Source organism: Mus pahari, chromosome 2 (genome assembly GCF_900095145.1).
Source record: "Mus pahari chromosome 2, PAHARI_EIJ_v1.1, whole genome shotgun sequence".
Classification (NCBI taxonomy): Eukaryota; Metazoa; Chordata; class Mammalia; order Rodentia; family Muridae; genus Mus; species Mus pahari.
In genome coordinates, this window is record NC_034591.1 from 129480821 (window position 1) to 129495152 (window position 14332).

General features: G+C 46.4%; 1 protein-coding gene across 1 annotated transcript; it reads right to left on the reverse strand.

Moving 5' to 3' along the window:
* Positions 1 to 214: 214 nt before the first annotated feature.
* On the reverse strand, positions 215 to 12305 carry Sec13 (SEC13 homolog, nuclear pore and COPII coat complex component). Its single transcript, XM_021190767.2, has 9 exons — positions 12238 to 12305; positions 9625 to 9669; positions 8251 to 8366; positions 6750 to 6901; positions 6044 to 6177; positions 2934 to 3067; positions 2496 to 2619; positions 1781 to 1927; positions 215 to 644 (listed from the first exon to the last, which is right to left on the reverse strand). The coding sequence occupies exons 1-9, from the start codon at positions 12238 to 12240 to the stop codon at positions 609 to 611; spliced, it is 891 nt and encodes a 296-aa protein (XP_021046426.2). The 5' UTR covers positions 12241 to 12305; the 3' UTR covers positions 215 to 608.
* Between the last annotated feature and the right edge of the window lie 2027 nt (positions 12306 to 14332).

Here is a 14332-nt window from a genome sequence, read left to right on the forward strand (position 1 = left end):
TTAGAATGCCCAGGCTGGGCTAACATTACTTGCCTGGCATCTGGTTGATCACCTGTATGCATGTGTTAGCATCTCATTGTCTAGGGCAGAAGTCATCAATTCCGTCCCATGGAGTAGGGGCTATTGCTCCCTTGCAGGTGGAGCTCCTGTTTTCATATTGGATGGGGCCTGGAACATGGGTGTTTACAGTAGCACAATGTTTACACAGATGTTTACAGTAGCACAATTTCGGTAGATGCACTCATTGTGTGGGATGACAGTAAAGTTTCTATGCAATATGATTTTATTAGCTCGGAAACAGTCTGAACCAAAAGATAGTTAAAAATGGCCAAAAATATTTAAAAATAATAGTCATTTGTTCCTTACATGAATACTTTCAGCTGGACATTAAATTACTAAACACATGGAATCCCAGTAAGGCAGGTGAACACCCAGGGTTGCATGTGTGGGCACTCCTGGGTGTGGAATCTTGGTAGCACTGGGACTCTTCTTCCAGAACAGGTAACAGGAAGGCCAGGCTGCCTGTGTCGTCACTGCTCGTTCTGTTGGCCCTCTGTGATGGAGGCTGACACAGAACCCTGGCCCTTGTTGACATCACTGATGCTCACCTACTGTCCACCCACCAACTCTTTCCACAGGGTCACCTGCAAGTTAGCACACAAAAGTCACAGGTCTGTGCCTGTTCTGCTGCTCTTCAGCCACATCCTCAATGCAAACACAGGCCAAGGAAAAAAGCCTTCAATTCCTGCTACCCGCTACACTTCTCAAAATGCAGGGAAAGGACTGATCCTTGTTCCATAGGGAACACCCTCTAACTAGAGTGACAGTGAGAGAGGAAGTATGAGGCCAAGAGCAGGCCAGGTTGGGCCATCTGTGTCACCAAGTGTAACAGCACAAGTTAGACAGGACACTATTATGAGGGACCACTGTAGAGCAAATAGCTGAAAAGGCCTATCCCTGGAAAGAAACTGGGTAGCTATCCTCTAACAACACTGCCCTGTGGCTCCTCAGAAGGGCATATGCCTTGTGTAGCTCACCTGTACCTGCTACAGAAGCAGAATCCTTATTGCATATATAGGGTGAGGAATGGCCTGAGAAGGCAAACTTCAGGAATGCCAATTAATATCAGGTCCTGACTCTGGTACAAAGAAATAAAGAAGGATGGCTATCCTTTGAGATGGGGCCTGCAAGTCTGTTCTGGAGTTGCAGAACAGAAAAGGCTACGTGTACAGGGTTAAGAAATGTTTGTACTTGTCTCTTAGCAATGAACAATGTCTAAAGATGTCTAGCTTTAAAAAGGAAAGCCATTATGCTAAATGAGATAAGCTAGCCACAAAGGGACATAAAGTAGACTGGGTAGTGAAGGAAGCTAGTTAACGGGCACAGAGTTTATTTTACAAGCTGAAAAATTCTGAAGATCAGCCTCACAGTCACACAGCACTTCAAGTCTATTTTACCAGTTCCAGAAAACACAGAGGTATTCCCTAGTCTCCCTTTCTGCCCTTGGTTGGTCTTTCCAGTGGTTACTTGGCTCTGTCAGAAGTAGGAGGTGGAGAGAGTCCTGAGAAGTATGCTGATGCTTAGGAAAGAGCCCTAGGCTCCCCTTGCAGTGGTCAGGCTACACTGCAGCTATGCAACCAAGTCCTTTTCTGTGTCAACCTCAGAGGGTTGAAGCACCTGAGCTATGATTCAGATCTACCTTTATGATGGAACCATTTACCATACATGCCAGCAAGTGAAAACCACTAGGGCCTATATGCTGCCCCCCAATGGGGTATACCTTATTGTCTCCACCTGACACCGCCAAGATGTTTGCTGTAATGGACCAGCTCACATGCCACACAACATCATTGAACTTGTGTAGGAGTTTAGGTGACCACATATTGCCTGAGGCATCGTCGCAGGTCCAAATAAACACTCGACCATCCTAGGGAAAGAGACGCATCAGGAGATGGTGGGGTACAAGCATTCTCCCCAGGGGGAGTTATCTGTACCAGCAGAGAAGCCACACTAAAGAGTCTGTTCCAATGTTCTGCTTCTGATCCTTTCACCCTGAACACATCTCACTAGGGGACTGGATTCTGTGGTTTCAGGGATGAATCCAGGGTATTGCTATAAATAGTCTGTTTTTCTTCCTGGCTGACTAGTGTCTCTTATGTGAACAGGGACAGTTATCTTACAAATGAACAAACAAGAATGTCCAATAAAAACACTAATGGACCTGAAGTTCTTGCCTATTTCTCATCCCAGTGATGACAGGAAATAAGGGAAGGATGACTAGTACATGGACCCAAGGCACCTCCATTTCCTCCTACATGAGGGTCAGGAGGGACCAAAGCTATTCTCATTCTCAAGCCACATCGGGCTCATCTCACTGTACACTGGCCCTACAGGGTCCTTCTGTTCTCTGTCCAAGTCTAAAGGTGCCTACTACCCACCTTTCCCTCTGGGCAGACTGGAAGGAAGTAACTGGGTGAAAAAGGGATGGGGCTGACCTGAGAGCAACTGGCAATGGTGCTGGTGGGCAAGCCGATGGAGGGGGCCCAGGCAACGTCTCGGACCCAGTCGCTGTGTGCCTCTAGCTTCTGTTCCTCCTTCCACTGGCCATCCTCCTCTTCCCTGCAGAGGAAACCAGAGCAGGAATACAGTGGCTGGCTGGTCATTTCCACCTTGGGTAAAGGTCACCTTTCATTTTTTCTTCAGTGAGACCAATGAGTAGAATTCTACTTAGCTTATCAACCTGCCCCTAAGGTTTCCAGGAAATGCCCTTTCAACCATACCTCCAAAGTGCTTAGAAAAAGAGCAAGGTGTTTGTTTTAAAAAGGAAGTCCTGACAGACTGTCTACTGGCAGGGAGAAAGGTGATCTTGCTTCTTGTACACTGTAGCTGAGCAATGACAAGCAACAGAAGAGGTGTCCACACAACTCACTGACCTCCATAGCTTGATGAGGTTGTCGCAGCCACCTGATGCAAACTTCTTGATGTAATTGGGTTTCTGCCCTGATGGTTGGTCTATAAGACTTCCAGGCACAACAGCTGGGGCCCAACTGACAGCATTACAGCCAATCTGCAGAGGGAACCTGTGATGATGCTATGTTCTTGCATAGCAATAAAAAATTTTTTCCATGTACTCCTGGTGATTTCCCTCTAGTTGTCAGGACTTGGATTACAGCACACAGATAATGTGATGAGCAATAATCAGGCTAAGATTATTTACATTGGGAAATGAGGTAGAAAGAAGGGAAGCTCAAGCCAAGACCAATCCAACCCAGCTACATACACAGCCTGGGAAGATGGCTCAGTGCTTGTTACAAAGGAATGGAAACCCGAATTTGGACCCCTAGAACACACATTCAAAAACAGGCATGAGCCTGGTGTGGTGGCATAAACCTTCAATCCCCACACTCAGGAGGCAGAGGCAGGTGGATCTCTGAATTGAGGCCATCCTGGTCTACAAATCGAGTTCCAGGGCTACACAGAGAAACCCTTTGAGAAACAACAGAAAAACCAACCAGGCATAGTAATGTGCACTTGTCTAGTTCTGCACTAGTAGGGCAGAGATTGGAGGACCCCCTGAAGCTCACTGGCCAGATAGTCTATCCAGATTAGTGAGCTTTGGGTTCAGTGAGAAACTCTCTCAACATATAAGGTACACGGTGACAGGCATCAGACACTGATCCGCCTCCATGGGTATGACCATGTATACGTGCATACTCTACATACACACAGATGGACTAACTTTGAACAAGAACCAACAGTATGCTTGATGTAACTCACCTTAGCTCCAGAGACTGACATTAAAAATGAAAGGCTAAGAAATCAGGCAAACAGAATTGAAACCAGGCAATAATAGTACAATATGAAGGTCACATGATCAATTGATATGAAAAGAGAGGGCCTCAGATACATAGTGGTAGCAAGTTCAAAAGTCTGAAATAATGTCATATTTCTGATAAAAAATGGATCAAGACTGGAAATCAACAGCAAGAGAAACTGCAGAAATTACACATGGAGACTAAGACAGCTAATCTTCACTACCGACTTAATTTAGAATCACCTTGGAAACAAACAACTAGGGATGTCTACGAGGACATTTCCAGAACACTCAACTGAAGCAGCACCATCCCAAGGGCTTAGGATCCTGGACTGCATACAAAGGAGAAAGTGAGCTGAACACTAGCCCCCCCAAAACTCCCCCTCTCCTTCCTGACTGCTGCGGATGCCATGTGACACCTTGTCTCACCAGTTGACAGGCTACTGCCAAACTATGCCAAAATAAGCCTTTCCTTTCTAGAGTTTCTTTTGCCAGAGATTTTGCCACAGCAAGGAGAAAAATAACATATGTGTGTGTATTATAGTTTTGAACAATAAATTACTAAAGACAATTAAGTGGGAAATAAAATGTATTTTTTGGGTTTGTTTGTTTTTGAGACAGGGTTTCTTTGTGTAGTCCTGGCTGTCTTAGAACTCGTTATATGGACCAGGCTAGCCTCAAACTTGGAGATCTGCTTGCCTCTGCTCCCCAAATGCTACAATTAAAGGTGTGAGCTGCAATTGCCCAGCTTGAGAAAATGTCTTAAATCAAATAAATGTAAATGGAAACATAACAAAAGCAAACAAAACATAAGTAGTACATTAAGGGGAAAACTAGCAAAAGCAGTACAAAGAGGGAGCTTTACAGCACTGAGATTCTGCAACCAAACAGAACACAACTCAAATTCCAGGGAAACCAATGATTGTGGCCTCCAAAGGCACTGTACTCATGTGTATACACACCCAAACTAAAATCAATACACAAAACAATGTCCAGTTACTCAAGAAATATAAATAAAAACACAGGCAAAGGAGCCATCAAGAAAACAGCCGCAAACTCCAGGGTGGATGAGGTGGGAGAAAGATGTTTACAGAGTGCTGGCAGCAATGGTGAGGGTGGTGAGGTTGTAAGTTAGTGCAGCTACTACAGATAGGAACTCTACAGGATCCTGCTCTACAACTCCTGGATGTATACCCGAAGGACTCTTTGCACAGCATGGGAGTAATTCACCCATCCACGTTTACTACTGTTCAAAGCAGCTACTATCTGGAGCACAATGTACACCATCAGAGAAAACAGCCTAGGTACACAATGGAGTTTCTGTTCTGCCTCTGAAGAATCAAAGTATTTCATTTGCAGGATAATAGATGGATTGGGAGATCACCATGTTAAGTGAAACAAGTCTGACTCAGACAACTATCATATTTTCTCTCATATACAGCATATAGGCATAAAAAACCAAGACATGGTAATACCGACAAGAGACTATTTGGGAAGAGGAAGTAGATTATCTGGAGGAGGAGGAGACAAGAGAGGGTAATGGGTGAATATGATCGAACCACAGGATATGCATGTATGAAAATGTCCAAACTTGTAATTTTACACAATGAATATACACTAATAGAAAATGCAAAAAGGCAAACATGAAATTGCCAGATGACCCAAGTGTTTCATAGGACGATAGAAACCTAAGGGTAGGGGATTAGAAAAATAAACATAAACCCATAAACATTCATAGCAACATTTACTAATAATTGCCTCTGCCTCTCAAGTGTTGAAATTAACAGAGTCTGCCACCATGCCCATCCATTTGTTCTTTCATGTGTACGTGTTTTTGAGAATTACAGGACACCCAGTTAGGGGCTCAAGAAACGTGAGTCTCCACTTTACACCATGCTTTCTGGCCTATTTCATACCTAAGCTCCAAGGATCAGAAAGCACAGGAACTAGATCTCTAAGCCATTCTTTACAACTCACTGAGTCCTGGGGACCCACAGTGCTTATCAGCCTCAGGCTTCTGTAGCCAGGTGGCTGGTCAAAGTACCCCCACGCCTCTGTCCCCAACCTGGGTCTTGCTAGTAGAAACCAGTGCCACCTCTACCTTGGGATAACCTATAACCCTCCCCAGCCACTGCTCAGCCAGGACACCCACTCTCCTCCTAGGAGCACAGAAGACTTTAATACAGCAACTGCTCTCTCTCCCATGCAACAGGCAGGGGCTGGACTCACCGTGTGAGCATTGTTAATCTTCTTCACTTCCCACTGGCCTTCCCCTGTATAGGTCAGCAGTGAGATGGCCCCATCGGAACTCCCACAGGCCAGGATCAGGCCATAGTCATGAGGGGCCCAGCAAACAGAGTTCACTGTGAAAAGGAGGTACAGTGAGAAGGGTTTCATCCTACATCTACTATTCTGCTACATTCTTAGAAAAACTACAGGGACTGCCAGCAGCCTGTTGACATTTGGCCAAATGAGGACAAATTAACACGTAATAGCATTTGTCTGTCTTCACAAAGCAAAGAGGAGGGGCACCCAGAAATTCAAGGCTGAGCCTTGGAAAGCCTCACTTTTTTTTTTTTTTTGTTTTTTGTTTTTTTGTTTTTCGAGACAGGGTTTCTCAGTATAGCCCTGGCTGTCCTGGAACTCACTCTGTAGACCAGGCTGGCCTAGAACTCAGAAATCCTCCTGCCTCTGCCTCCCAAGTGCTGGGATTAAAGGTGTGTGCCACCACCGCCCAGCTCAGCCTCACTGTTCTTACCAAACCTCTTTCTCTGGACAGGTTTTCGGTCTTGGGGACTGACCTCTGCTGTGGGTAGACTAGTAAAAAAGCCAACAAATGTCCAAAGGATGGACTACAACAAGAGAAGGGTCTGGGATGTGAGCAGAGCTGGGGCTTTTCCCACCCATAAGACCTTCCTACACCAACTCTCCATACCTGAGGAGTCGTGTCCCGAGTGCTCATGGGTCTTCTCCCAAGTGCCATTTTCCTCCTTCCAGATGATGACTTTCCGGTCATAGGAACAGGAGGCCAGGATATTGCCATACATGGGGTGGGCCCAGGCCACTTGCCACACTGGCCCCTCATGTCTGTAAGGGAGGGAGTCAGAGGCTGCTCAGAGGGTCAGGGGACACACAGTACCAGTTCCCTCTGGAGAGACAACAAAATGTTCCCACTGTCTTAGTTTTTTGAGGCAGGGTCTTATACTGTAGCTCAGGTTAGCCTTGAGCTTGTGATCCTCCCAGATGCTAGGACAAAAGGTATGTGCCACCACACCTAAATTTGGTTTGTGTTCTACTAGGTTTAGAATGAGAACTCTGCATCTTGAAATGATTTACTTAACATTAAGTTGCCTCTTTGCCAAAACCAAGTAACAAGTGGCAGGTCTAACAATGTGTAATTTCAAAGTCATAATGAGCACCAACGATCTTCTCAGACAACTACATGTAAGATGAAAACATGTCTGACTTTTCTTGGTGACATAGTGACAGGTCTACAGTCATTACATGTCTGACTTTTCTTGGTGACATAGTGACAGGTCTACAGTCATTACATGTCTGACTTTTCTTGGTGACATAGTGACAGTCTACAGTCATTACTGGAGTTTCCAGCCTACATCCACAATAGAAGGAAATGAGAAATTCAGAGTCATGTAAATAAATGTGATTGTCTTCTCTGTCCCAGTTTAACAAACTTGTCACCCTGTTCACAGAACTTTAGCAGACCCAGGTACCCAGGTAAGGAACCTATACTATGTCAAAACCTCTGATGGAAAACAGAGATGTGACTGTGAAAATAAGCCAAGACCCCAAGGGCTAGAGGGGGAGAGAAAAGCAAACACCGTTTAAATAATCCCTGGCCATCTATCTGCTACAGGCAAACAGAACAAGAGGATGTGTAAAGTTTGTTTTATGGCCCAGCGAGATGGCCTAGTGGGTAAAGCCCTTGCTGTGTCGGCCAGAGTTCAATCCCCGGAAGCCATGGAAAGAAGGAGAAAACGCCACAAAATTGTCTCTTGACTGCCACATGTGAACCTACACATGTGTCCCAAGTAAGTTCATCTCATGATCATACTTCTTCAATGAGACTTTAGGTGAAATGCATAAATGTGTGCAGGTTGGTACTGTAGTATTCATTGCTTCTAAACATGGCAGTGTCACCCACATCAAAGATACTGAGGATGGGCCCTGGGTTAAGCAGAGGAGGGCTTCAACAAAGTGCCTCACTTCCCAGGTCTCCTGGTGGGAGAACTGGGGATCATACTTGAATGTATCCGTGCCCTTACTTGCACCTCTGCTAAGGGCAGAGGCATCTGGGCTCTAAGCATCCTCACAGCTGAATGTACTCTGGGACTGCTGTGAATCTGTGCTCACCCCCTTCCTCCCAGGCCTGAGGATCCAGCTACCTCACGGCCTTCTCCATGCATGTTTACACTTACCCTCTGAGGTCTGCGATGAGAATCTGCCCTCCATTCCGCACATCGAATATTTTGACGGACCTATCCGAGGAGCAGGTTGCTAGGCGGGTGCCATAGTAGTCCATCTGTGCATCATGCTGCAAGGGGAGGACAGCTAGGGAAGCCTTCAGGACGCGTGGCTAACGCCCAAGCCAGGGCCTAGTATAGACCCGAATCAGGCTTCAGGGAGAGTTAGCTGTCACCTGGAGCAGTCAGAACCTCTCAAAGGAAGTGCTGTATGGACCTTAATGTTCCTTTGTCACCTCTCGACTCAAGGAAAATGATTCTTCTGGAGGGTCACCTTCCCACTGGGTCAGGCCCCGCTCTCCTGGTAAGTAGGCTTCCAGGCCATTTAAACCCCTTTTCAGCAGAGTACTATCACACTGGCTAGGAAGGCATAGTGTCTAAGAAGGAAATTCTATCTCCTTAGCGTATCTGTTATACAACCTTTGGAAAATTAGTTTATTTTTTTAACCTTCAGTTTCCATATCTTCAGAAGGATCTATGGAGCACAATGGCTTCATGTGTCCTTGAAGGGTGTGATGACAAGTTCAGAGAGCACGAAAATGTCTCTAACTACTATACTGCCTTATCTGGTCCTCAGGAGGAAACCAACGTGGATACTGGCAGGGGTGCTTAGACTGGATCTTACGGCCCCTGGGTCCATGCCAGTTCCAGCCAAGTGGTCTCACAGCTAGACTCACCACCAAAACCAGCAAGATGCACAGGTTTTCACCAGAATCCCCAAGCAAGTGCCGGTCAGCTGTGGAGGCCAGGGACCTCACAGGAAAGACAGGCCACCAGGCCTGGGCCCTGCTCAAGGCTGCCTGCGTTGTTGGGCTCCAGGAAGCATGCTGAGTTTTTCAGTTAGATACTTCAACCTCTGGACCTTCCCTAGCAGCTCGACTCTGTGCCCTGTGTTGGCTATCAAGAAACGCCCGAGGCGCCCAAGGGCCTGGTGCGAATGACTCTCTGGGGCAGGAGTATTATCAGCCTCTGCCCTCCGCTTTCACTATGGCTGCCAGGCTTCCTACTCCCTCCCTAACTCCCTTTCAATAGAGCTAAGAAACAGCCTTAGGAGAAAGACAAGTGGGAAGACGACTGATTGTCAAACCTCTGCAGCTTTATTCTCAGAGCAGGGTGCTGTGCTGGCCATGAAGGGCCTGAACTGTACAGCAGAACCAGGTTCTCACAGCAAAGATAAGCCATTGTCAAAAACCTGTCAGCTCAGAGGTCAAGTAGGAAAATGATTAAACCCCAGAGGTTTATGGCCTGCTGGGAACTAATATACAGTAAACGCTTACTGAGGGGAATGCCCATGTCCAGGCCCAGGAGAAGGGCTGCGTGGATACTTACAATCATGTCCTCATGAGAGGTGTCCACGGTGTTAATTACTGACACCTAGAACCAAAGATATTCTGTGAATTCACTGGCAGCAGTCACAACAGTCATCTCATTAAAGCACCAATTGTTTCTGAAGTTCTTACAGGCATCCACTCCTTCATTCACTGGCATGCTCATTCTATAAACACTTCCTTTTTATTTTTTGTGTGACTGGCTCTCATTATGTAGTTCAGTCTGGTGTTGAACTCAGTATCCTCCTGCCTCAGCCTCCCAAATGCCAGGATTACACATGTGCATTTTTACTTCCGGCTGAGGATCTTCTCTGCATTAAGCACCGTGTAAAGGACTGCACAGTGTGCAGTGGCAGCTCTTGCCTCAGGGAAGCTCATGTGTGAACAACCTGCCAGTAGCCACATCAGCCATACTGTGGTATGTGTAGGCAGAAAGAGCCCAGGATGAAGGGGATACACAGCTGCTTTAAGGGATGAGAACCCTGTTGCTCAGAGAGAAGATATGATCCAAGCAGGAAAGGTTCGAATGGGCAATGACAGTCTTAGTCAGTGGGACCAAGCAGGAACAGAGTTCACCTTCCCTTTCTGCAACGCAAGCGATTCTGATGGCCCAGACAGTTTACGTGGAACGGGTTATAATACAAGACAAGATTTGACTTTAGTTGCCTCTGAGGCTACTCTCTGGCCCACTATGAACCATGAAAGGCCTGTCTAGTCTTTCACCTTGTGGGACCCAGGTCTGATAGTCTGTAGAGGCCAAAAACAGTTGTCATGGACACCAGCGATTTCCCCATTTGTTTTAAATCAGCCTCCCTTGATCCCCAACTAGCTAGACTCTGACATACACAACAGCCATGGACAGCTATAGGACTTTATGCTACTTCTCTGCTGGAGAAGGTAAACTCCTTGAAACTATATAGCTTGGACACACTGTCTTTCTTAGTACATAGGTCTAGCTGGCCTAGAACTCACTCCATAGACCAGGCTGCCCTCCAGCCCCAAGATTTACCTGCTTCTGCCTTCTTGAGTGCTGGGATTAAAGGCAGGCACCATCACACACCTCAGCTTTGAATCTCTTTAAGTTATTTAGCACAATGTTTTACAGATAGAAAGATCTCAGTAACTGCCTACTAAATTAATAAAAGAGCAAAGACACAGTTTTTTTTTTCTTTGCTCATCCACTATTAAATTCTTGGGAGAGAAAAGTGGATTGAAAAGGTGGCTTCCATCTGAGACTGACATTTCTCACCATTTCCAACAAGTCACCTTTTCCAGTACAAACACTCTGGAAGATCAAGAGGTTGGATCAAGAATTCTCCAATAGCCTGGGCTGTTTTTCAGAAAGGTAGACCCAGGGAGAGTATGACAGCAAGGCATTCAGAAGGCACACACTTAATAAGTGTGTGTTTCCTTGAGAATTCTAAATGTTCTGAAAAGTGTCTGCAAAGAAGAGACACAGCAGTAGCAGCTGCCTGAGACAATGACATTTTCCCGTGAGCTCTGGAGAGGCACCAGGAGCAATCAATTATAGTCAAGAGAAAAACTAGGCAATTTAAGGTGCCAGTGAAGAAAACACCCTTACCAAAACCACACCGCTGGCAACAAACCTAACTATTAACCCTCTAACCCCGTTCCCGAACACATACCAATATAAGGTGGGTGATGTGACCAAGAATCCCCACAATCCCGACTGGCACAAGGAAAAGTAATTTTCTATTGGTGACCCACAGGGCCTTGGAAAGCTGGTATCCTTCTGACCATTCCTAACCAGCAGCCATGGGTTATGATCCACACTTTTGGGATGCTATGTGTTTTAAAGCTCTTGGAGCAGTCCTCCGGAGCATCTTATAAAGGTACCTATGCGCTTGCTGGAACACAGTAAGAATTCAGCTCATCAGAGTCACAGCAGCTACAAACTTAGAATGAACCTGTGTCTGAGTCTCCCCAACTTGGCAACAGAAGAGCCAAAGGCCAACAGAAGGAGGCAGCTCCTTGCACCGCTGCGCCAACCGGGGTCTAAGACGTTCCAGAGTTCCATTCACTTAGTGTCAAGGGTGTGGGGTGCGGTGAAGACATACCAGAGAGACCATGTAAATTCGAAAATAAAAAATAAAAATAAAAAGCCGAAACGATGCCCTGGGGTCACTCGGCTAGGCCTGCCATCAGTTTCCCGAAGGGACCATCACACATGGGAGTCCTGTGTCCCAGCAACTGATCCCTCCACCTCCTTTGCTGAGATAGTAGGTGGCAGGACGGAATGATTAGGAGAATCTGGATCTTAGATTGCCGCTGCCTAGCCCAAGTGTTGATGAGAGCAGCATCTGCTCCGCAGGCTACGCGCAGGCAGGGGACGTGAGCGATCGTGGGAACGCACTAAGGGCTTGCTAGGCAGTAGATCCTATGATAGCGTTGGCTGTTTTTCCAGTCCTGGAGGACAAGACCCGAGATGGGCAGGAGGTGGCTCCGCAGCCCGGGCCTCTGAGTTCCGGAAGGCCCAGTGGCCTTGCCTTAAACTCTCGCTCCGAGACCCAGCGAGGCAGGACACGCAAACCTTGAGGACGCAGAGGTGGTCTGCCCCAAAGTCACGACTATCGCAGGGATACGGAACACTTACCATAGCTGCAGCAGCGGCGACCCACGGCCTCGGACGTGGCAGCTCAGAACGCTCCACTTCCGGCGCCGGCGCGCAGCCGACAGGCCGTCACCCAGGAGCTTCCGGTCAGCAACACAGATCGACTCACACAAAGGTTCCGCGTCTTCTGGCGCCTCGGCCCCGCCCTCCTGCAGTTCTGCCTTTATCTTGGCCAACAGCTGGGCTCTGGTTGCTGTGGCGACAATAATCCAGGGATTTTATGATCTGAACCAGTCACTAGCGGGTTTTTAATTTAGACTAAGTTTTTCTGGTTCCTGAAATGCATACATGAAATGACTGGTCATTACAGCTTCACCCTTCTTTTCTGCGGGTTCTGGGTCCTGCTGGCTTATCATGACCATCGTAGAGGTTAATTTCTCAAATAGACTGGGCTAGTGCTTTGTGAGGTCTTGCTTTAAGTTTCTTTCCATTTAATTTGATGTTGGCTATTGGCTTTCTGTATATTGCCTTATTGTGTTTAGGTACAAACCTTGTATCCATAATCCCTTTAAGACTTAACATGAAGGGGTATTGAATATTGTCAAAGGCTTTTTCATCATCTAATGAGATGATCATGTGGGGTTTTTTTTTTCAGTTTGTTTATATGGTAAATTACGTTGATGGATAAAGCAATTCCACTAAATTCAGGGACAAGACAGGGTTGACCACTCTCTCACTATTTATTCAACATAGTACTTGAAGTTCTACCTAGAACTAAATGACAATTAAATGAGATCAAGGGGATTCAAATTGAAAAGGAAGAAGTCAAAGTTTCACTGTTAGCAGATGGTATGATAGTATACATAAATGCACCAGCTTTCTTAAAGGATGGCAAGACATAGAGTCTCTAGTCCCTGGGAGCCTGTTTCAAGGGAGAGCAACTGGAAAACCCCCAAGCTCTTGTCCCTAGCTCTGATGCTTACACAGCACTGAAAGGGGGAACACAGAGCCCCAGGGCAGCTCCTCAGATGCACGTGGTCCCATTTCCCCACCACACTTAGAAGCCGAGTGACCCAGAGTGGAACCTCCACTCCCATTAGCTAAATCAAAATTCTTTGCTGGACAGTGGTGGCACATGCCTTTAATCCCAGCACTCAGGAGTCAGAAGCAGGTGGATTTCTGAGTTCGAGGCCAACCTGGTCTACAGAGTGAGTTCCAGGACAGCTAGGGCTATATGGAGATACCATGTGTTGAAAAAAAAATCTTTCTGGTTGTATGTTGAAACTGGGATTGAATACCTTGTCTGAAGATAGCTACCAGCAAAATGCCAAGACTCAAGGAGTGTGAAGGCTTTTTGGAGGTGGGCCAGGAGAGTGGCAGCCTTATATACTGACACCGCCCACCGCCCTCCCCCCTCGCCGTCGCTATCACCACCACAGTACCTTTGAGATCTCATTCCTCCTCCAATGGAGAACTTTTTCAGGGATTTGAGGAGGTGATACTTATGGTAAAACAGAAAAGAAAGTTGAGGGGGCTCCTTGGCCTTCTGTTCTTCGAGGCGCAGGCCCCTCTGTAGCTGCATCACTAACCCTTCAACTGATTGGGCCAAATTCTTTTTCTCTGAGCCTTACTTTTCTCCAGTGAAAAATGTTAACAATGGGCATCTTACATGTAAATATAATGCACTGCTATTGAGGGAATTTCCTGGTATAAATTCTGAAGCTGAGACATTGCGGATCTGGGATAAGCAACAGCAACTTAAGATATTTGCAGGTAGACTGAAAGACATGGTGTTATCAAGCTTTAGAGGGCCAACTCTGGCTACAGATGGAATGTTGTAAGCACCTTATCTCCTGCTTCTAAGGGCTCATTCTTTGCCTCTTTGAGGGGCTGTCTTCTTTGCTAAGTGAGATGCACAGTGCAGGTTCAGTATCTCTTATCTGAAATACTTGAAAGCAACAGTGCTTCATTTTGGTTTTGTGAACATTTGCATATTCATGAGATATTCTGGGATGGAATCCAAGTCTGAATAGAAAGTTCACATTTTTTACATATGCTTACACACATTCTTTTTGTTGTTGTTGTTGTTTTGAGATAGGGTTTCTCTGTGTAGCCCTGGCTGTCCTGGAACTCACTC